At 41.6% G+C, this 24,594-nt stretch overlaps 1 protein-coding gene across 5 annotated transcripts in view; it reads left to right on the forward strand.

The window, feature by feature from the left end:
* Positions 1–22,372, forward strand: part of LOC137320980 (casein kinase I) — a 233,028-nt gene extending 210,656 nt beyond the window's left edge. For 4 of the 5 annotated variants that reach the window (XM_067983040.1, XM_067983043.1, XM_067983041.1 and 1 more), the window contains 2 exons: positions 475–498; positions 20,117–22,372. In XM_067983040.1, coding sequence (XP_067839141.1) covers positions 475–498; positions 20,117–20,171 — 79 coding nt within the window. In that variant the 3' untranslated portion in view covers positions 20,172–22,372. The remainder of the gene's footprint in view (positions 1–474; positions 499–20,116) is intronic. The other variant, XM_067983042.1, reaches the window with a different exon arrangement.
* Positions 22,373–24,594: the final 2,222 nt, after the last annotated feature.

Here is a 24,594-nt window from a genome sequence, read left to right on the forward strand (position 1 = left end):
TGGTCCATCAGCTCCACATTACTTTCAAAAAGGTCCGTGTCATATAACAATGCCCTAAAAATGGAAGTGCCCACCAAATTTTTTTAAGGCCTTGTTTTTAAGTATTTCCCAGTTTATGGAACAAAGTATGCAACCAGGACATAATGCCAGTATAATTGCTCATGGTCTCAAATTCAAATGCTTTGAACCTAAGCTTTAAGCAGTAAATGGAACTGAAGCCCTCATTGCAAAACATTTTCCTTGTTAAAATCTCTGACTCCTGTTTAAAATGGGCTCTAAGAATCATTCTTGCTTAACTGTAATTTTCGCTTTTTTAAAAGCAAATTGCTTCGGTGTCTGTTGCGTGTTGCTTGTGTAGATCTAAAGCTTGCACAAGAAAGCTGTTAAGTTTACTTTTTTGAGAGCAGTTTTCTCACTATGGGCTCTGGTTTTGATTCTTTTTTGTTTTTGTTTGTTTGTTCCCTTTTTGTATAGCTGCCAGAAAGTGTTGAACATGTGGTGAGTGGTTTCAGTCTGCAGGCAGGCAGGAATATGTTCAGTTAACGAGAACTGCCCGGTCTGTTCCCTGAGCTATATTTAAAAACACCAAGTTGCATGGCAATTACACAATCATCATACACAAATTAAATTTATGCATTGTCTTCAGAATAACAATTTTTAGAATTCTGATCATATTGATCATTAAGAACTTTTTATTTTTTGGACACAATCTTGAATAGTATGAATTGGGAGCATAATGACCTGTGACACCTTGTTGTTGACCTATTCTGCTTGCTTTTAAATATTTCTGTCTTGAATTTTGATTTAGGCTTTAATGTGTTCTCTAGAGTTGTGTGATGTTGAACTTGCTTTTCGTGAATTTGTGCTTTTCCCTACACTCTTCCAACCTAGGGCTCCCAACTTATTCATGCACGAAGAAGGTGCTAATTATTTTGGTTTAAACGATGAAAAGATGCAGCCCCTGAGACTGAGAAGAGTTGGGAGTCCTTGACCTTGTGGTGGTTTTGTGCATTGAGTAAATTTGTTCTGCTTTCCTAGCACTTGCTAGTTTTTTGCTACCCTGCACTCTGCTGTGTTGCCAATCGTGAGTTTATTATTAATGAGCATTGATCAGTACTCTGTTTCCTTTATACTAGTAGAGCATTTTTGTAGGTGGAGCAAGCATAGAATGTCCCATTGAACTTAATTTTTTATGACTGTTTTTCTGAGGTTAAAGATTTGGTCACATTGTTTGATTTTGCACTTTAAAATGCAACAGTTTGATTATAGGCTAGGCAGTATTAAGTTCCACAAATTCAGTGGCTGCAACGTATATAATGAAGACACATGAGAAGTTAAGGATAGATCAATACATTATTTTGCTGATTATTTCTTATAAAATATCAGTAAATACCAAGTACCACTGTATTCATGGCTTTACCCCTCCATATCCCTGTAACCCCCTCCAGCCCTGCAAACTCCCCTCCCCACCCCCCCAGAACTCTCCATTCCTCTGACTCTAGAGTCTTGTGAAACCTTTTGCACCACCATTAATGGCCATGCCTTCATCCATCTAAGCCCAAGACATTGTAATTCCCTCCCTAAACACCCATTTCCGTTCAACCTCCTCTCCTTCTTGAAGACCCTTCTTAAAATCCACATATTTGACCAAGCTTTTGATCACACCTCCTAATATCTCCTTCTTTACTTCTGTCCATTTTTGTTTGATTATACCACTGTAAAGCACCTTGGGATGTTTTTCTATGTTAAAAGATGCTATATCAATGCAAGTTGTTATTCTGTCACAACAGTATGTGACTTTTAGAAAAGCAGTATCAAGTATAGTAACTAAGCAATACTTGTGTTGTATTTTTGGTACTTGTTGATATCCAGATGAAATGAAATTTGCCTACAGTTAATTTCGGTAGTCTCTCTTTTTTTGAATATAGGTATAGAGTGCACAATAAGTTGTAATAAGAATTCAATAATATTCAGTTTCAGGCATACTCTGTGCTCCCTGATGTCCATAAGACCATAAGAGATAGGAGAGGGAGTAGGCCATTTGGCCCCTCAAGCCTGCTCCGCCATTCAATGAGATCATGGCTGATCTGATTTTTACCTCAACTCCACTTTCCTGCCTTTTCCTCATATCCTCTGACTCCCTTGCTGATCAAAAAATTGTCTAATTCAGCCTTGAATGTATTCAATGTCTCAGCCTCCATGGCATTTTGGGGTAAAGAATTCCAAAGATTCACGACCCTCTGGGAGAAGAAATTCCTCCTCATTTCCGTCTTAAATGGATGACCCCTTATTCTGAGACTATGCCCCCTAGTTTTAGATTCCCCCATGTCAGTGGTCCATCAGATAACAAGGTGGCCTGATATTTATCATTGGCCTAACCAACTCTTAAATGATTTTCTTTGAACAAAGGTACAAACATTTCAGAGCCTTCCCTTGGGTGATTAAATAATTTTGGTAGACGTATAATCTAACAAATTGTAGATCCTTTGTGGAAGGAACAAGCAAACAGACTTTTCTCATTGGTCTTATGCATGAGTGAAAATGAGAAAATAATGTTTGGGCATTTGTTTTTTGAATATAACTCCCAGCCATACAGATACCTCCTATATGAATCTAGAATCATTGAGAGCAGTATATGAAATAACACATTAGCCCCAAGCAGACTGATGAAATATTTACCAGTGCAGTACCATAGTTTAGTTTTCTTTTTTGTGCCCGGCTATCAAAAAATGAACATAGGCTGTGCACTATTGCCAGTAAGAGAAGGTACTTGAACTTTGCATTAATAGATATTGAGCTATGTGCCTACATTCTTCTACACATTTTTAGATAACGTACGTAGCTCTTTAAAAAAAATGGTTGGTTTTAGATGTGACATCAATAATTTAATTGCCTATATTTTTGTATAAGAAAGAATTTCCAGTTGAAAGGGAAAATAATAGGCATTTGAGTATATCCTTTGAAAGAAGTACACATCGGTGAATCCACAAGCTATACTGCTGGGAGGAGATGGTTCTCGTGATTCTCAACATGGCACGATCCTAGTCTGTTGTCGCTACCAAGTGGACACTAGGCACTTTCCACAGGGTTGTTAATACTGGAGAATGCAACATTTTTCCACCCAGTGGTAGCACAAAGAACTGCCTGATGAAGGATAGCTAGCACAGATCAGATATCTTCATTCCCATCTTAGAATACCCCCACCCCCCTAACTGTACCACAGTTAATTTTTCCACTTTCCACATCACCCATAACTTTGGTCTCTCTGAATGAGATTCTTTTAGTGCCAAATTATGATTAGGTTTGTGCAGTAGACATGCCGACTTGGAACTCGACTAACCCACTGGTAAAGCTTGTTTTAAGCAGAAAGGAAAATTTCATCCCAACAGTCTGGAATAGGCTCAAACTCAAGTGTTGGGGGTTAAGAGGTGTTAACCCACTGTATTGCCATTGCTAAATGCTCTAAAATAAAAGTACGGAAATTTATGGAGCTCTAAAGCATTTGCTTTAAAGCGTTTCTAAATTAATTTGGTTATCTGAATTAATAACAATAGTTATTATTTTTTAAACATCCTCCTGCCAAGGTGATTGGCAAGCTATTATCAATGTAAATCAAATTGGCTGATTTGGAGCTGCACGGCAATGATATGCAATGACTTGCTCTTCTCTGCCCGATCACCTCACCCCAAACTTCCAGAGGCAATTAGGAGTGTCTGCCCACTTTCCCTTATTACTACACCAATGTAGAAGGAGTGACATGAACTGAAAACTGTGATATTAGGGGGGAATCTTTGCTACTTCATGAGCATTGATAAGTAGTTCAAGCACTTTAACAGAGTGTGAGGGGAGGTCATTGCACAGTGGCTCTTCTTATGTTGCCAGATCTGGTAAGGCCATGAAACTTTTTCTGGTACTGAGCTGGTTGTCTTGGAGTATTAGTGTTGGCACTTTATATCCTGGCCACCTCCTTCTGTTGGCTCTGAGCAGCTCTCCTTGGGGTTGACCGCCTATTCGGTCCAAAAAGGGCCTCCATCCCTACCCTAACCTCCTGAAACAGTATTTCACAATCTGAATTCACAAAGCAGGGATCTCTGTGCCCTGCAGCAGATCCCTCTGCCGTTTGGACAGTAATAAACAGGTTTTTTTACAGTCATTGGCTCATTAAGCTGCTGTTGACTTTTAAATCCTGAAGCAGCATGCTATTTCCAACAGCAGGAGCTTGTTTTAATGAATCAATTGAGGCTGACCCCAGAAATTACACTGCGGTCAGCTCATGACATTGGGGAGGCATCGTTCCCGCCCCACCATATTTCCAGCAGGGATTGCATCCTGTTGGAAAATCTAGGTTGCAGAGCTTTTATTAACTTTTAAACCAGGAGATATTCACAACTTCAGCTAAATAGCTTCAATCATGTGTACCGAATAAAACTGAAGTGCAAAATATACCCACCCTTCCAAAGGTAAAATATAACAATAATGTTTTCACCAAACTGTTAGAAACTATACCTAGGTTATATCTTCTACCGCTGTCTGCCCACGAGGACTGAGTTTTCTTCTCAGTAACTTGGAAATACCTGCAGAACTTTACCATTCTTCATTTTCTAAATTGTGTTCCTACAATCAGCCCACTTTTGCAACTGAATGTGTAGACAGCGTTCTGTAATAAAGTGCTTTTTACATTCAGTGTACTTTTTTTATTCATTCATGGGATGTGGGCGTCGCTGGCGAGGCCGGCATTTATTGCCCATCCCTAATTGCCCTTGAGAAGGTGGTGGTGAGCCGCCTTCTTGAACCGCTGCAGTCCGTGTGGTGACGGTTCTTCCACAGTGCTGTTAGGAAGGGAGTTCCAGGATTTTGACCCAGCGACGATGAAGGAACGGCGATATATTTCCAAGTCGGGATGGTGTGTGACTTGGAGGGGAACATGCAGATGGTGTTGTTCCCATGTGCCTGCTGCTGTTGTCCTTCTAGGTGGTAGAGGTCGCGGGTTTGGGAGGTGCTGTCGAAGAAGCCTTGGCGAATTGCTGCAGTGCATCCTGTGGATGGTACACACTGCAGCCACAGTGCGCCGGTGGTGAAGGGAGTGAATGTTTAGGGTGGTGGATGGGGTGCCAATCAAGCGGGCTGGTTTGTCCTGGATGGTGTCGAGCTTCTTGAGTGTCGTTGGAGCTGCACTCATCCAGGCAAGTGGAGAGTATTCTATCACATTCCTGACTTGTGCCTTGTCAATGGTGGAAAGGCTTTGGGGAGTCAGGAGGTGAGTCACTCGCTGCAGAATACCCAGCCTCTGACCTGCTCTTGTAGCCACAATATTTATGTGGCTGGTCCAGTTAAGTTTCTGGTCAATGGTGACCCCCAGGATGTTGCTTGTGGGGGATTCGGCGATGGTAATGCCGTTGAATGTCAAGGGGAGGTGGTTGGACTCTCTCTTGTTGGAGATGGTCATTGCCTGGCACTTGTCTGGCGCGAATGTTACTTGCGACTTATGAGCCCAAGCCTGGATGTTATCCAGGTCTTGCTGCATGCAGGCTCGGACTGCTTCATTATTTGAGGGGTTGTGAATGGAACTGAACACTGCGCAATCATCAGTGAACATCCCCATTTCTGACCTTATGATGGAGAGAAGGTCATTGACGAAGCAGCTGAAGATGATTGGGGCTAGGACACTGCCTTGAGGAACTTTGTGATGCACATATCAAACTTTCAACCAACCAGGCTTTACCTATTTTAATTTATTCATGATGGTGATGATTTTAATTGTTCACATACTGATGTATGGAAAATAATGATTTTGCATACATTATGCAAAATAACAGATGCACTGGAAACCTGAATTTTTTTTTTACTCGTTCATGGGATGTGGACGTCACTGACAAGGCCAGCATTTATTGCCCATCCCTAATTGCCCTTGAGAAGGTGGTGGTGAGCCGCCTTCTTGAACCACTGCAGTCTGTGTGGTGAAGGTTCTCCCGCAGTGCTGTTAGGAAGGGAGTTCCAGGATTTTGACCCAGCGACGATGAAGGAACGACAATATATTTCCAAGTCGGGATGCTGTGTGACTTGGAGGGGAACGTGCAGGTGGTGTTGTTCCCATGTGCCTGCTGCCCTTGTCCTTCTAGGTGGTAGAGGTTGCAGGTTTGGGAGTCGCTGTCGAAGAAGCCTTGGCGAGTTGCTGCAGTGCATCCTGTGGATGGTACACACTGCAGCCACAGTGTGCCAGTTGTGAAGGGAGTGAATGTTTAGGGTGGTGGATGGGGTGCCAATCAAGCGGGCTGGTTTGTCTTGGATGGTGTCGAGCTTCTTGAGTGTTGTTGGAGCTGCACTCATCCAGGCAAGTGGAGAGTATTCTATCAAATTCCTGACTTGTGCCTTGTAAATGGTGGAAAGGCTTTGGGGAGTCAGGAGGTGAGTCACTCGCTGCAGAATACCCAGCCTCTGACCTGCTCTTGTAGCCACAATATTTATGTGGCTGGTCCAGTTAAGTTTCTGGTCAATGGTGACCCCCAGGATGTTGATTGTGGGGGATTCGGCGATGGTAATGCCGTTGAATGTCAAGGGGAGGTGGTTGGACTCTCTCTTGTTGGAGATGGTCATTGCTTGGCACTTGTTTAGCGCGGATGTTACTTGCCATTTATCATCCCAAGCCTGGGTTTTGTCCAGGTCTTGCTGCATGCGGACACGGACTGCTTCATTATCAGAGGAGTTGCGAATGGAGTTGGACGCTGTGCAATCATCAGCGAACATCCCCATTTCTGACCTTATGATGGGGGGAAGGTCATTGATGAAGCAGCTGAAGATGGTTGGGCCTAGGACACTGCCCTGAGGAACTCGTACTGCAATCTCCTGGTGCAGAGATGATTGGCCTCCAATAACCACTACCATCTTCCTTTGTGCTAGGTATGACTCCAGCCACTGGAGAATTTTCCCCCTGATTCCCATTGACTTCATTTTTACTAGGTCTCCTTGGTGCCACACTCAGTCAAATGCTGCCTTGATGTCAAAGGGGGTCACTCTCACCTCACCTCTGGTATTCAGCTCTTTTGTCCGTGTTTTAGGACAAAAGCTGTAATGAGGTCTGGAGCCGAGTGGTCCTGGCGGAACCCAAACTGAGCATCGGTGAGCAGTTTATTGGTGAGAAAGTGCCGCTTGACAGCACTGTCGACAACACCTTCCATCACTTTGCTGATGGTTGAGAGTAGACTGATGGGGCGGTATTTGGCCGGATTGGATTTGTCCTTTTTGTGGATAGGACATACCTGGGCAATTTTCCACACTGTCGGGTAGATGCCAGTGTTGTAGCTGTACTGGAAAAGTTTGGCTAAAGGCACGGCTAGTTCTGGAGCATAAGTCTTCAGCACTACAGCCGGGATGTTGTCGGGGCCCATAGCCTTTGTTGTAGGTAACATTTAGGCAATAGCGATCACAACAAAATAAGGTTGAAGATAAAGATTGAGGAGGACATAAATAAGACGAAGACCAATGTAATAAATTGAAAAAAAGCTGAATTTAAGGGGATGTGAATGGAACTAGGAAAAATAAACTGGAAAAATTTACTGACAAACAAAGAAATAGAACAGCAGTGGGAAACATTTAAAACACTAATCAATAGAGTCCAGGAGAAATATATGTCACTAAAAAGCAAGAACAAATTAATCAGTAATGAGACACCATGGATGAATAAAGAAAAAAGGGCAAAATTGAAACTAAAGAAAAAGACAGACACTAAGTATATTGACAACAGAGGAGAGGATGACAGAAGTCAAAAGTGAAAAGGTTAGGAAAGAAGTCAAAAAAACAATTAGGAAGGCAAAGAGGAACTACTAAATTAAATTATCAAGGAATATAAAAAGAAATAGTAAAGTATTCTACAGACACACAAATAACAAAAGTAAAATCAGAATAGGGATTGGGCCACTAAGGGATACACAAGATAAACTCACAGGTAATGACAGCAAAATGGCAGAAATATTGAATAATTACTTTGCCTCAGTATTTACCAGGGAGACTAACATGGTGGGCATGACATTAGAAGAAGAGATCAAAAAAGATATAAAGACATTTAAGATAGAGTGGGGGGGAGATAATTGCTAAACTAACCAAACTTAGAGAGGATAAAACCCCTGGTCCAGATGGATTGCATCCGGGCATATTAAAAAAAAGTTAGGGAAGAGACAGCAGAGGCACTGTTACAGATTTTTAAAAATTAATTAGAAAAGGGAATGTGCCAGCGGACTGGCGGACAGCTAATATAATTCCTTTTTTTGAAAGGGGAGATAGAACAAGTCCAGGGAACTATATACTAATTAGCTTAACATCGGTACTGGAAAGATAATGGCATCCTTACTCAAAGATGTAATAGGAAAACATCCAGGAACCAAATATATAATGAAGAATAGTCAGCACGGATTTCAAAAGGGAAGGTCCTGCTTGACCAAACTGATAGAATTCTTTAAAGAACTAACAGAAAGGGTAGACGATGGTAATGCAGTAGATGTAATATATTTTGATTTTCAAAATCAATAAAATCAATCGATAAGGTACCGCATAGTAGACTCATGACTAAGGTCAGAGCATGTGGAGCTTGGGGACAAGTAGCAGAATAGATAGCAAGCTGGCTACAAAACAGAAAAAACAGAGATAAGGGATTAAAGGTAGTTACTCAGACTGGCAAAAGGTAGGAAATGGTGTTCCATAGGGATCAGTGCTGGGACCACTGTTGTTCAACATTTATATCAATGATTTGGACTCAGGAATCAGAAGTACAATTTCAAAATTTGCAGACAACACCTAATTGGAGGGTGTAGTTAATACTGAGGCATACTGAGACAAAATACAGGAAGACATTAATAAACTTGCAGAATGAACGTGTAATTGGCAAATGGATTTCAATATAGATAAACGTGAGGTGGTACATTTTGGTAGGAAAAATAAGAAGGCCGCATACTGCTTGGAAAATAAGAGTCTAAATGGTGTAGAAGAGCACAGGAATCTGGGGGTACAGATGCACGAGTCACTAAAAGTAGTGATGCAGGTTAATAAGGCCACAAAAAGGCAAACCAAGCACTAGGCTTCATTTCTAGAGGGATAGAATTGAAAATCAGAGAAGTTATGTTAAACTTGTATAGAAGCTTGGTTCGACCACACTTGGAGTACTGTGAACAGTTCTGGTCATATTATAAAAAGGATATAGAGGCATTGGAGAAGGTGCAAAATAGATTTACTGGGATGATACCAGAACTGAGAGGTTATACCGATCAGGAAAGATTGAACAGACTGGGGTCTTTTCTCCAGAAAAGAGAAAACTGAGGGGTGACCTGATAGAGGTCTTTAAGATAATGAAAGGGTTTGATTGAGTAGACGTAGAGAAGATGTTTCCACTTGCGGGGGAGACCAGAACTAGGAGCCGTAAATATAAGATAGTCACTAATAAATCCAATGGGGAATTCAGGAGAAACTTCTTTACCCAGAAAGTGGTTAAAATGTGGAACTTTCTACCACAAGGAGTAGTTTAGGCGACTAGCATAGATGTATTTAAGGGGAAGCTAGATAAGGACATGAGGGAGAAAGGAACAAAAGGATATGTTGATGGGGTTGGATGAAGTAGGGTGGGAGGAGGCTCGTATGGAGCATGAACACTGACATGGACCTGTTGGGCCGAATGACCTGTTACTGTGCTGTACATTTTATGTAATTCTATGTAATCATATTTGGACAGTTTAATTTTCAAGTGCAGTCTTGAAGGTGAGACTTTTTTTTCAAAAAAAAAGTGATTTTAAAGTGAAATTTTCTTTGACTTGCATCATGATTTAGTGCTCTGAGCCATTCAGACCAGGACATTCCCAAGTTCTTATATTTTGCTTTTCCCCTTTATTCCTGGAGCCACTGATATGCAAGAATACATACAGTTCCACAGATGATAGCTGCCCTCAAGTGCCTGTTTTTCATGTGTGAACCTAGAAAGTGAATGTCTGATGTTCACACATGCTCGCTCTTACTTTCCAGCAGTTATTGGATAGCAAGTAGCAATACAACAACTTGCATTTATATAGCGCCTTTAACATAGTAAAATATCCCAACAGCAGCGATATCAAACAAAATTTGATACCAAGCCACATGAGATATTAGGACAGGTGATCAAAAGCTTGGTCAAAGACGTAGGTTTTAAGGAGCGTCTTAAAGGAGGAGAGTGAGGTGGAGAGGTTTAGGGAGGGAATTCCAGAGTTTCGGGCCGAGACAGCTGAAGGCTCAAGTTTATGGTGGGTGGAAGATGGGAGGCTGGCTAGGAGAGCATTGGAATAGTCAAGTCTGGAGGTAACAAAGGCATGGATAAGGGTTTCAGCAGCTGATGAGCTGAGGCCGGGGCAGAGATGGACGATATTACAGAAGTGGGAATGGGCGGTCTTGTTGATGGAGCAGATCTGCTGCTGGAAGCTCATCACAGCGTCAAATAGGATGCCAAGATTGCGAATGGTCTGGTTCAGCTTCCGACAGTGGCCAGGAAGAGGGTTGGAGTCGGTGACTAGGGAACGGAGTTTGTGGCAGAGACCGAAGACAATAGCTATCTTTAGCCCGCTCTTATTTCTCATCTACATGCTGCCCCTCGGCACCATCATCCGAAAACACAACTTCAGGTTCCACACGTACACTGACGACACCCAGCTCTAACTCAATAGCAAAGACAATAGCTTCGGTCTTCCCAATATTTAGTTGGAGGAAATTCAATCCAGTACTGGAAGTCAGGCAAGCAGCATGACAAATCAAAGGCAGTGGAAGGGTCGAGAGAGCTGGTGGTGAGTTAGAGCTGGTGTCGTCAGTGTACGTGTGGAACCTGAAGTTGTGTTTTTGGATGATGGCGCCGAGGGGCAGCATGTAGATGAGAAATAAGAGGGGGCCAAAGATAGATCCTCGGGGGACTCCAGAGATAACGGTGCAGGAGCAGGAAGAGAAGCCATTGCAGGTGATCCTCTGGCCACGACTGGATAGATAGGAATGGAACCAGTTAAGGATTCCAGGTTGATTTCCCCCCCCCCGCCCAATTCACGAATATTGAAGCAAATATAAAAATATAAGCTAAGAAGGTCCCAGGTTCACTCCTGGTTTGCTCTGAACTAATAAATCTCAGCCAGGGTGTTTGAGGAATACTATAATTGCCTTCAGACTGCCAGTCAAGTGAGGCGGAAATGAAGAAATTACTCGGGGAGGGGATGAGGGGGTTCTTGCACCTTCTGTTATCCACTTCTTTACTGGAATGTGCACATGTGTGAATACTGGGAACAGGATCAGGCTTTTCTGTGATACCCTCATGGTTGAATAGCCTCCTGCCACTTGCCACTCTGACTTGCACATAAAGAGTGATCACTTGGCTGCAAAGACCTGTGGAACCTCACCAGCATACGTCATTTCCTTCAGGATTGGAATTAGAAAAGGGGATCGAAGTAAAAAGAAAACAAAATTCACTCATTTTATTTCGCAATAACTCTTATATTCACAATGAGAATTGGATATTTCTGCACATTCATCTCTATGGACTTCCTTTTGGTATTTCAAAAATAAGTTGTAGCAACATTGTTAAGGAAAGGAAGATTTTTGTGAGAATTTCTCAATTTTCAAAACTTTATAATCTTTATACAAGGATCCACAACACTGATGCTCAGTGTCATGAACATAAGAAAGAGTATTGAATGAGAAAAGGTCACATGACCCATTAAGCTCATCCTTCTAGTATTTCAATTTTAATTTTCCACTTGCTTTTTTCTTAATTTTTTTAAGGGTTGAACTACCTCAGTTGAGACGCAGCTACTTCTAGCCATTCGAATACTGAAATGCATTTTTGCTTTCTAATGAATGTCACTGTCTCAGACTTAGTTTAATTAATTTTTCACCTTATTGGGGTAAGAGGTGTCAGTAATGGGGAATAGAAAATGTTTAACATTAGCCCACCCCCAACGAATGGCTTCATCAGAGTGTAACTGAGCTATACAGACTAGGATGGTCTTTGTTGAGTTAGCTGATCTTAGCAGATAGGCTGTTAATTGGCCTCTGTGCTCCTGGTAAGGAATTAAAAGATTGGCCAGTATTCCCATTTCTGATTCCTGGTGAGCAATACCTGAAGGGAATGTCTCTGTGTGGATCTTGGGTGTGGTGAGGCCAGGATCCAGGCTTGGGCTGATAAGTGGTAAGTAACATTCGCGCCAGACAAGTGCCAGGCAATGACTATCTCCAACAGGAGAGAGTCTAACCACCTCCCCATGACATTCAACGGCATTACCATCGCCGAATCCTCCACCATCAACATCCTGGGGTCACCATTGACCAGAAACTTAACTGGACCAGTCATATAAATACTGTGGCTACAAGAGCAGGTTAGAGGCTGGGTATTCTGCAGCGAGTGACTCACCTCCTGACTCCCCAAAGCCTTTCCACCATCTACAAGGCACAAGTCAGGATTGTGATGGAATACTCTCCACTTGCCTGGATGAGTGCAGCTCCAACGACACTCAAGAAACTCGACACCATCCAGGACAAAACAGCCCGCTTGATTGGCACCCCATCCACCACCCTAAACATTCACTCCCTTCACCACCAACGGCACTGTGGCTGCAGTGTGTACCATCCACAGGATGCACTGCAGCAACTCGCCAAGGCTTCTTCGACAGCACCTCCCAAACCCGCGACCTCTACCACCTAGAAGGACAAGGGCAGCAGGCACATGGGAACAACACCACCTGCCCGTTTCTCTCCAAGTCACACACCTTCCCGACTTGGAAATATATCGCCATTCCTTCATCGTCGCTGGGTCAAAATCCTGGAACTCCCTTCCTAACACCACTGTGGGAGAACCTTCACCACACGGACTGCAGCGGTTCAAGAAGGCGGCTCACCACCACCTTCTCGAGGGCAATTAGGGATGGGCAATAAATGCTGGCCTTGCCAGCGACGCCCACATCCCATCAATGAATTAAAAAAAGGTTCAAATTTGTTTATGATGCCATGGTCTTCTGGTACTCACTGTCTAGGTTAGCACATGATAAATGAGCCACCTTTTGTGAGGTACCAGAAGTTTAATCAAGATTATGAAGAGAATTGATAAATGAATCCAAGTAAATTGTTCATGATACTGAAAGGTTCAAATATCAGGGTACAGAAGTTAGGAATAAGAGGGATAATCGTGTGGAACTTTTTTGCTCTATGGATAATAGTTACTAAATACGTTTGCAGGTAAGGCCGTTGAAGGTTAGGGACTGGAAAATTGGACGTCGCTCCAGCAGTCGTAGCTATCCAGTGATAACTGCTTGAGTGCACATGTGTGAACATTTTGAGAGAATAGGACTGGGCCCAGCCATTGTGCATCATGTGAATACATTTAAGACTCTCACATGAATCGTGGTCTTTTGGATGATTTACTCAGGGGGATAACAAGGAGCTACCCAAGCAAGGATTAGAACTTTCAGAAGATAGAGAAGGGGAGAAAATTTGTGAGGCATAAAAAAGAACAAGTTTCCATGTTTCAACCTACTGTTAGTGTCAAGGACTCGGGTCAGGTACAATGAAGGTGAGATACCTTCACCACAAACTCAGAAGGAGATCTAGTGTATTAATGGTAGAAACCTGATTGAGACTGCCTTTACTCATTCACTTATGAACTTTACAGTCGATTGAGGACTTGCATTTGATCAGATCGAGTTGAGGTGCAGATCAGCCACGATCTAATTCGATGGTGGACCAGACTCGAGGAGCTGAATGGCCTATTCCTGCTCCTATGTAGACTTAGTTCAATTCAAATTCATTTTCTCAGTAGTAAAAGGACAGTGTTCAGTTTTCTGCCCAATTCCCCTCCAGTTTTTTAAAGTTATATATTTTGAAAGGAAAGTTGCATTCTATAGTATACTTTATTTTCTCCCAGTCTAGTAAATTATTTCTCTTTGTCTCTGCATGCCATGTAATTCACAGAAAATTCTCATCTCAATCTATTGCATGATGCGCCATATTTTGCCTATAATAATAGTGCACAGAAAACTACCTGAGTGCGCTGCACTGTACTGTCTATTTCTATAAGAACATAAGAAATAGGAACAGGAGTATGCCATATGGCCCCTGGAGCCTGCTCCACCATTCAATAAGATCATGTCTGATCTTCGACCTCAATTCCACTTTCCTGCCCGATCCCCATATCCCTTGATTCCCCTAAGAGTCCAAAAATCTATCGATCTCAGTCTTGAATATACTAAACGACTGAGCATCTTCAGCCCTCTGGGGTAGAGAATTCACAACCCTCTGAGTGAAGAAATTTCTCCTCATCCCTTATCCTGAGACTATGACTGCCTAGTTCTAGATTCTCCAGCCTGGGGAAACAGCCTCACAGCATCTACCCTGTCAATCCCTCTTAGAATCTTATATGTTTCAATGAGATCACCTCTCATTCTTCTAAACTCCAGAGTATAGGCCCATCCTACTCAATCTCTCCTCATAGGACATCCCAGGAATCAATCTAGTGAACCTTTGTTGCATGCCTCTAAGGCAAGTATATCCTTCTTTAGGTAAGGAGACCAAAACTGTACACAATACTCCAGGTGTGGCCTCATCATAGCCTAATTGCAGCAAGACTTCCTTACTCTTGTACACCAACCCTCTTGCAATAAAGGCCAACATACTATTTGCCTTCCCAATTGCTTGCTGTACCTGCTTGTTAAATTTCTGTGTTTTCGTATATAAGGACACCCAAATCCCTCTGAACACCAACATTTAATAGTTTCCTACCATTTCAAAAATATTCTGTTTTTCTATTCTTCCTACCAAAGTGAATAACCTCACATTTCCCCACATTATACTCCATCTGCCACCTTCTTGCCCACTCACTTAACCTATCTATATCCCTTTCCAGACCACTTTGTGTCCTCCTCGCAGCTTACTTTCCCACCTAGCTTTGTATCGTCAGCAAACTTGGATATATTACACTGGGTCCTTTCATCTAAGTCATTAATATAGATTGTAAATAACTGAGGCCCAAGCACTGATCCTTGCGGCACCCCACTAGTTACAACCTGCCAACCTGAAAATGACCCGTTTATTCCTACTCTGTTTTCTGTCCGTTAACCAATCCTCTATCCATGTTAATATATTACCCCCAACTCCATGAGCCCTTATCTTGTGTAACAACCTTTTGTGTGGCACCTTATCAAATGCCTTTTCAAAATCCAAATATACTACATCCACTGGTTCCCCTTTATCTACCCTGCCAGTTACATCCTCAAAAAACTCTGAATAGATTTGTCAAACACAATTTCCCTTTCATAAAACCATGTTGACTCTGCCTAATCATATTATGTAAAGAATCTTACAACACCAGGTTATAGTCCAACAATTTTATTTGAAAATCACAAGCTTTCGGAGATTATCTCCTTCGTCAGGTGAGTGAGTGTGGGACTCCTTGAACGTTTCGCATTTATAGTCCGAGAACAATACCTGGCGATTACAGATAATATTATCTGTAATATTATCTGTGATATTATCTGTAACCACCAGGTATTGTTCTCTGACTATAAATGCGAAACGTTCAAGGAGTCCCACACTCACTCACCTGACGAAGGAGATAATCTCCGAAAGCTTGTGATTTTCAAATAAAATTGTTGGACTATAACCTGGTGTTGTAAGATTCTTTACATTTGTCAACCCCAGTCCATCACCGGCATCTCCACATCATAATCATATTATGATTTTGCACGTGCCTCATTACCACTTCCTTAATAATAGATTCCAGCCTTTTCCCAATCACTGATAGCAGGCTAACTGGCCTATAGTTCCCTGTTTCCTCTCCCTCCTTTTGTGAATAGCGGTGTTACGTTTGCTACCTTCCAATCCACAGGGACCGTTCTAGAATCTAGGGAATTTTGGGAAATCATAACCAATGCATCCATTATTTCTGCAGCCACCTCTTTTAGAATCCTAGAATGTAGGCCATCAGGTCCAGGGGATTTATCGGCTTTCAGTTCCATTAATTTCTCCAGTACTTTTTCTTTATTAATCTTAATTACTTTAAGTTCCTCACTCCCATTAGACTCTCGGTTCCCTACTGTTTCTGGTATGCATGATGTGTCTTCTGCTGTGAAGACAGATACAAAATATTTGTTAAATGCCTCTGCCATTTCCTTATTCCCATTATAATTTTTCCTGTCTTAGCCTCTAAGGGACCCACGTTTACTTTGGCTACTCTCTTCCTTTTTACATACTTGTAGAAGCTCTTACAATCCATTTTTATATTTCTTGCTAGTTTACTCACTCAATTTTCTCCCTCTTTATCAATTTTTTGGTCATCTTTTGCTGGTTTCTAGAACTCTCCCAATCCTCAGACTCACTACTCTTCTTGGCAACATTATAAGCCTTTTTTAATCTAATACTATCCTTAACATCTTTAGTTAACCACAGATGGATCACTTTTCCCATGGAGTTTTTATTCCTCAATGGAATGTATATTTGTTGAGAATTATGAAATATTTCTTTAAATGTTCACCATTGCTTATCTACTGTCATATCCTTTAATCTAATTTCCCAATCAATCTTAGCCAACTTGCCCCTTATACCTATGTAATTGGCTTTGATTAAGTTTAAGACTCTAGTTTCTGACTTAAGTACGTCACTCTCTACCTTAATGTGAAATTCTATCATATTATGATCACTCTTCCCTAGAGGATCCCTTATTATGAGATTACTAATTAATCATATCTCATTACACAAGACAAATCTAAAACAGCCTGTTCTCTGGTTGGTTCCATGACGTATTGTCCTAGGAAACTGTCTCAAATGCATTCCATGAACTCGTCCTCCAAACTACTTTTGCCAATTTGGTTTGCCCAGTCTATATGAAGATTAAAGTTCCCCACAATTATTGCATTACCTTTGTTACAAGCTTCTCTTATTTCTTGATTAATACTCTGTCCAACATTATTACTATTGTTTGGGGGCCTATAAACTACTCCCACTAGTGTTTTCTGCCCTAGTTACTTCTTATCTGGCCCTATACTGATTCTACTACCTGATCTTCCGAGTCACTACTGTCTTTATGTCATCCTTTATTACCAGGGCTACCCCACCTCCTTTTTCATTTTGTCTGTCTTTTTGAAAAGTCAATTACCCTGGAATAATATTTAGTTCCCAACCTTGGTCACCTTGCAACCATGTCTCAGTAATGGCTACTAGTTCAAACCCATCTGTCTCTGTGCCATTAGTTCGTCTATCTTGTTACGAATCCTGCGTGCATTCAGATAAAGCGCTGTTAATTTTAACTTTTTACTATTTTTCCCTGATTTGACCTTATTCATGGATGCGCTATTACCGTTAAAAGCTCGGTCCCTTCTTGACACACACTGCTTATCTTTACCCAAATCGCTACAATGGTCTATAGCCTTGACTTTTCTGTTTGGATTTATAAATTTACCCTTACCTGAAACACCCCCCGCTTTTAGCTTAAAGCCCTATCTACCACCCTAGTTATTCCATTCGCCGGGACACTGCTCCCAGCCCCAGTTTAAGTGGAGCCTGTCCCAACGGAACAGCTCCCTCTTTTCCCATTACTGGTGCCAGTGCCCCATGAATCGAAACCCCTGTCTCCCACACCACTCTTTGAGCCTCACATTTAACTCCCTGATCTGTTTGTCCCTATGCCAATTTGCACGTGGCTTGGGTGGTAATTCAAAGATTATTACCTTTTGAGGTTCTGCTTATTAATTTAGACCCTAGCTCCTCAAACACCCTCAGCAAAACCCCATTGCTAGTTCTACCTATGTCATTGGTTCCTGTGTGGACCACGACAACTGGATCCTCCCCCTCCTGTTTCAAGTTCCTCTCCAACTGCGAGGAGATATCCTTAACCCTGGCATCAGGCAGGCGACACAGCCTGTGGGACTCTCGGTCGCAGCTGCAGAGAACAGTATCTATCCCCCTGACTATACTATCCCCTACCACTACCACATTCCTTTTTACTCCCACTTGAATAGCCTCCTGTACCACTGTTCCGTGGTCAAGTTGCCCATCCTCCCTGCAGTCTTTGTTCTCATCCATACAGGTAGCAAGTACCTCGTACCCGTTGGACAAGGTCAACGGCTGAGGTTCCTCCATCACTGCATCCTGGGTCCGCATACCTACCTGACTCAAAGTCACATCCTCCTGTCCCTGACCACTGACCAATTCTAAGCTACTACCTAAACTAAGGGGTGCTTCCTGGAACAAAGTGTCCTGGTAACTCTCCCCCCTCCCTGATGCACCGCAATGTCTGCAGCGCGTACTTCGGCTCAACAGCTCTGAGCTGAAGTTCCTCAATTTGCAGACACTTACTGCAGATGTGGTTGCTCGGGATCTCACTGCTCTCCACCAACTCCCACGTGCTGCAGTTATGACACACCACCTGCCTTGCCATCTCTATCGAACCTTGTTTTATAGACTTAATTAGTTAAAGTTTTTATTCACTCAATATTTTTAGTTTTATTAACTAATTAGTTTATCTACTTTAAGTTATTAATTTAATAAAGTAATAGTTATAGTTGCCCAGCTCTTAGTTTAACCCACTGCCCTAACTTAGAGAGCAAAAAAAAGGTAATATTCACCCACCAATCACAACTGCTATCCTGTGACGTCACTTTTTGACTTTTTTTTTGATATCCCAGGTCCTCTCCTGCCTCTCCCCGCTCCCGCTCTATGTGTGGGCCGCTCATCTCTCACACCCAGGTCCTCTCCTGCCTCTCCCCGCTCCCGCTCTATGTGTGGGCCGCTCATCTCTCACACCCAGGTCCTCTCCTGCCTCTCCCCGCTCCCGCTCTATGTGTGGGCCGCTCATCTCTCACACCCAGGTCCTCTCCTGCCTCTCCCCGCTCCCGCTCTATGTGTGGGCCGCTCATCTCTCACACCCAGGTCCTCTCCTGCCTCTCCCCGCTCCCGCTCTATGTGTGGGCCGCTCATCTCTCACACCCAGGTCCTCTCCTGCCTCTCCCCGCTCCCGCTCTATGTGTGGGCCGCTCATCTCTCACACCCAGGTCCTCTCCTGCCTCTCCCCGCTCCCGCTCCATGTGTGGGCCGCTCATCTCTCACACCCAAAACCCTGAAAGAAATACTTGGGCTTTATTGCAGGAGTAGTTAATTATGTTGTAGAAGCTCAAGCACGATCTTAACATTTATAGCTTTGGATAACTTCCCAAATCCAGATATCCTGGATGAATACTTCTTTTGGTTTGCCTCCCTTTAAGGTGCTTCTATGACGTGTCTCTTTCTGCTTGTTTGTCGTTTTCTTTCTCTTTTTTTTTCTCTTTCCCCATGCTCTCCTTTTTTCTCCCTTTCTCTCCCATCTCTGTTTCTCTCTCTCTCCCCTTCTTCCTCCCGAATCTCGCCCTTCTCCCTCCCCGAATCTCGCCCTTCTCCCTCCCCGAATCTCGCCCTTCTCCCTCCCGAATCTCGCCCTTCTCCCTCCCCGAATCTCGCCCTTCTCCCTCCCCGAATCTCGCCCTTCTCCCTCCCCGAATCTCGCCCTTCTCCCTCCCCGAATCTCGCCCTTCTCCCTCCCCGAATCTCGCCCTTCTCCCTCCCCGAATCTCGCCCTTCTCCCTCCCCGAATCTCGCCCTTCTCCCTCCCCGAATCTCGCCCTTCTCCCTCCCCGTTCTCGCCCTTCTCCCTCCCCGTCCTCGCCCTTCCTCCCCGTTCTCGCCCTTCTCCCTCCCCGTCCTCGCCCTTCCTCCCCGTTCTCGCCCTTCTCCCTCCCCGTTCTCGCCCTTCCTCCCCGTTCTCGCCCTTCTCCCTCCCTGTTCTCGCCCTTCTCCCACCCTGTTCTCGCCTTTCTTTCCTCATCTGTTCTCGCCCTTCTCTCCCTACTCTCCTTCCCCTGTTCTCGCCGTGCTCTCCTCCCTCGGCTCTCGCCCTGCTCTCCTCCCTCTGCGCTCTGACTCTGTGTAGTATGTATACGATCGAAATAAAATTCAAGTTATAGATGTATGAATCTAATTTAAGTAAATGCACATGGGCAAATGTAACATTTTGTTGTGAGAGTTTTGATTAAATTATAATTCTGGTTAAATCAATTAGATTTTCTCCTGTTCATTTTCCTAATAAATAAGATTTTTTTCCTCACAATCACAGGTGCTGCTGTTTCTTCAAGCGGAGAAAAAGGAAAACCATTCAACGTCACAAATGACTCTGGAAACCGTCTGATCATGGAGAGTTACTTACTTGTTCATCTGCTGTCTCATCATAAACAAGAAACCAATCATCTCTGCAGTGACAACAGACTTTATCAAAGGACTTTTTCCTTATGTTTTTGCCCAGTGATTTGGGTAGTTGTCTTATGTCGGTATTTTGTTTTTATTTCATCAGTCTTCATCTTGAAACTATGCTTCATCAGAAATTTGTGTGTTCATATTTTGAGGTTGAAAGAGGGACCTCTTGTCAGGTAATGTATGAAACAAAAACTGTTCACTTGACTTCAACCAAATCAAGCTGCAATTTTAAAAAGAAAGGGTTGATCTGGTCCCAGCATGTGGAAGGCAGGAATGTTGTATGGTGCTTGGTGATGATAACCTCAGAACAGTTGCAAGTCAAGAATGAATATTGTCTACACAGAAGCTGCTTTGAATAGATCTGTAGTAGCTGCATAGCCAGGTATTTGGTCTGCCAACTGGAGGACCCAAGACATGATTATCACTGTCCTAACAAATGAAGAAACTTGGGAAAAACACAAAACAAATTCTGAATTCTACTTTTATCCTTCATTTGTCTTAGTTGAAGACATTTGCACAGAATTTTCAGTATTAAATTTTATGCTGTCTTTACCTGTCTTTTGAAGAAGTCACTGTCCAGAGGTACTGTGGAAGGAATTGGATCGATTCAGCAGGTGGTAATTCATGGCTGTTGCACTATTACAGTATATACAACATGAGACAGCTGTAGACATTCATGTGTACAAACAATACCTGCTTTATTTACCTCCTAATGGAGAAGCAATGTAGTAGAAAGGGCAGCATGTGCTTATTGTATGATATTATGACATGTTTGTAAAATGTAAACTGTGCTTCCTGATGTATTGTTTGGACAGATTGATGCCGAATGTCCTGAGAGTTAGTAGAATGAAGGAGGTAAGAGGTTGTTCTGATCATGCCTTGAGGTGTACTATGGGGTGAGAAATGGAGTAAAGCTGTGATGCTGGATAATGAGTGAAGAGTACCATGAAGGAACTAAGTAACACACCAAATGTTTTGGCCTAAATGGATTTTAGGCAAGTCCTGGCTAACTTCAATGCATCCTCTATTGCCAGGCAACTTGGATGTACTATGTCTAATCCATAAAGTAGTTCTTCGATGGAAAGCTAAAGTAAGAATGTGAAAGAAATGGGTCAGATAATGTTGCCTTTTGCATTTAATAGCTGTGGTACCCAAACTGTGCAGTTGTATGTGAAACATTCCTTTCTTATCGTAATCGCAGCTGTTCAAAGGCTTCATGCTGGAGATGGGTCAGGTACTTTCCCTATAAACCCTTGAAGTGCCTGCATTATGAACAGACCAGCTGTTCTATAAAACATCTCATTCCGTTTTCCATCCTCTGCTCAACAGTTTGTTTCCACAGACGTTTAAATACATCACTGGGATTTCCAATGTTGTGTAGTGTTTATCAACTGTTTTATACAGTGTTTTTAGTTTCAATCTTGCGCTGGATATTCTTGACTTTTTTTTGATCAACATCGTCGAGTTCTGGATTATGTCTGATGCAATGTATTAAATTCAAATAATATGTTGTATGCAAACTTCTTTGCGTTTGGGTTAGAAAGACTGGAAGACAAGGCAGAATATTTTAACATGAAACTGCAAACCATAATGGGCAGGAAACCACTTCTGTGTCTGCAGTATTTGACCAAATCTTTTTTCCTTTAATTACATAATGTGTGTAAATAAGTACAGTATTATTTCTGTACCTCCATAAATTTGAACATCACTTTCAATTTACTTTCATTGGTAGTATTTTTTTGCCTGTACAGTGTGTACAACATGAAGTTGTCACAAATAGCAAGGAAAGTGTGTTGTATATTGTAATTATGGACTGTAATCTTTACAAACGAATCAACCACCTTTCGTTCGCTGCAACGAAGACCAGTACATTTACACAAGCTTATTGGCAAGATTTCAAGTGCTGCATTTTACGCCTGGGAAGAAGTTTCCTTCTGGCGATGCAAACTGGTCATGGTTGGAAAATGCAGCTGTGTTCAGTTTAGGCCAACAATTTTGCGCAGTCATCGCTTTTCTGTCAATACTAATAAAGTGAACTCTGCCTGACTGTACAAGTGATGTAATACATCCCTGTTTCCCAACATGTAACTGAAAAAAAATAAAAGTAGTTTTTTTTTAATTAGAGTGGCACTATTGTTCATCCCAACATTTAACTATTGTTCCAGCTGACAATGCATGTCAGAAGCTCAATTTTTTTTTGAGATGACATATAGGTGTTCAAATTGACTAGGATTTAATTGAATATAATTTGTTGATGCATTCACTGATTGAAGTATTAGTGAAATGAACAACAGTGTTCTTTTGAAATTAATGAGCCCTGGGTGTGAACTGTCTAATATACATTAATATATGTACAATATTTTTTGAAAGCTAAACTATAAAAATCGTTGAATAATTTTTTCTACACTGAACAGATACTGTTTGCACTGGCAAAATAATGTTTGACATTGTTTAGTTTGATATATTGTAATATAACTATTAAATAACAAAACACAAAGGACTTTAGAAAACAAACTTTAGGACATTAGTAGGGTTTCGGGAGGGTTAAGTGAGAAGCAGAACTGGAAACAAACTGAAAAATGAAATTTTTAAAGATGACTTTAAACTATGTGGAGAGGAAGTACAAACTCACTAGAAAAACAGCAAGCCTGAGACTAAGTGGCTAAAGAATGTGGCAAAGTGCAATCTAAAGGTTAAGAGGAAAGCTACAATGAAAAATCACATTAGTGAGGAGTAGGAGCAGTATCCTAAAATGAAAATATGAGCTAAGAAGTTGATAGAAAAGCAGTTTGCAAGTAGCAACCTGAGAAATTCAAACAAAATATTTTACCTATGTAAGAAAGTTAAAGACTAGATAGATCCATTAAAAGATAACTACATTGTAGTGTTAGGGAGAGCACTCTAATGAGTGGCAGGGAAGAAAGCCAGGATTTTCTGTTGCTAAGTGTAAGGCTATAAGGTTAGAAGCCAGAAGGACCGAAACTAAATGTTCCTGACTCACTGGTTGGTTTATAAATTCAAGGATGTTTTTCCCCTGTTTTTGTTAAGCTGCTTCATGTGGCACCACTGCCACTGTTAGCTTATTATTTTCCATAGATAATCTTGAAATTTGTTACAGGTTGTTTGAGGTGCTTAAATAAAAAAACAAACTGTTCATTTGCGTTACTTACAGTGAGGTATGTTTTCGACACCACTCTTTAGGTAATATACAAGTTAATTTCACGCCCATTGATGCACCGAAGGGGTTGACAGCAGTAAGTCTATTCAAGCCTCAGTAAATGAAGGTTTTCCCTACCATGCTGACCTTGATAAATGTTTTCAGAATGGATGAAAAGAGAAACATGTTGCATGATGCTAGCTGTTTCTACTGCTTAACAGCATAAAGCAATTTGATAGAATATTTTTTAGATTATTGACATTTATAATTAGGTATTAGCACTGGAGTGAAACAGCTAACACATGTTCATTTTGGGTATAGATTGGAAAATGTAGTTATCCAGGTAAGTAGATCTTTTGTTCTAAAATATTGAAGATTGCCTTTTATTCATTGATGTATTACCATGCTGCCATCCTGTTGTCTTAAATTAGTCCTCAAAAATATAGTCTGAGCAATGATTGATGGTACAACAAAGTTGAAGTGTTTACTACTTGCTGAGCATTCAGTGTGTGTGCGTTCTTAAAGTAAATCTTTAGTTTTTGATGTATTGAATAAGTTTAATTCTCATTTCTACAGGCAAAGATTTGGGCAGATTCATTATTTTAGTCAAAAAACATGCATTCTTATCAAATATATGTTGTGTTTCCCAACTCCACTATTAATTCATATCTCTGAATTACATCTATTACAAGTTCAGGTTTTTAAAAAAAAATACACATCCATATTCCTTAAGACTGTACATTTTGTATTGTGCTGTCCTGGATTTATATTACATTATTAAAGTAAATCACAGATACATGTAAAAGTGAGAGAGCAATATAGTTTATAAATATGTGTTATTAAACTCATTAACAAGGGGACCACAGAAGCATGAGGTCTATGAATTTCTGTTGCTGGTTTAATATGAAATTAGTTGGATTGTAGAATTTCATTTGCATTGATTAGACTGAGGTGCTGACTACCTTATTAAGACAGCAAGGACATTGCACATGTGATATTATTTTTGAAAGGTCTCTTTATTTAAATTGAATTACATTCAGAGAGATTTGAAGACACAAGTAATAATGTGAATTAATACGGAAAGCATTACATCTGCATGGGTCAGTACATAATAGCAAATAGTCTGATCTGATTTGTGAATTATCTTTTATTTTCTCCAATACAGTCAAATTGCCTGAAAGAGC

Source organism: Heptranchias perlo, chromosome 4, assembly GCF_035084215.1.
Source record: "Heptranchias perlo isolate sHepPer1 chromosome 4, sHepPer1.hap1, whole genome shotgun sequence".
Classification (NCBI taxonomy): domain Eukaryota; kingdom Metazoa; phylum Chordata; class Chondrichthyes; order Hexanchiformes; family Hexanchidae; genus Heptranchias; species Heptranchias perlo.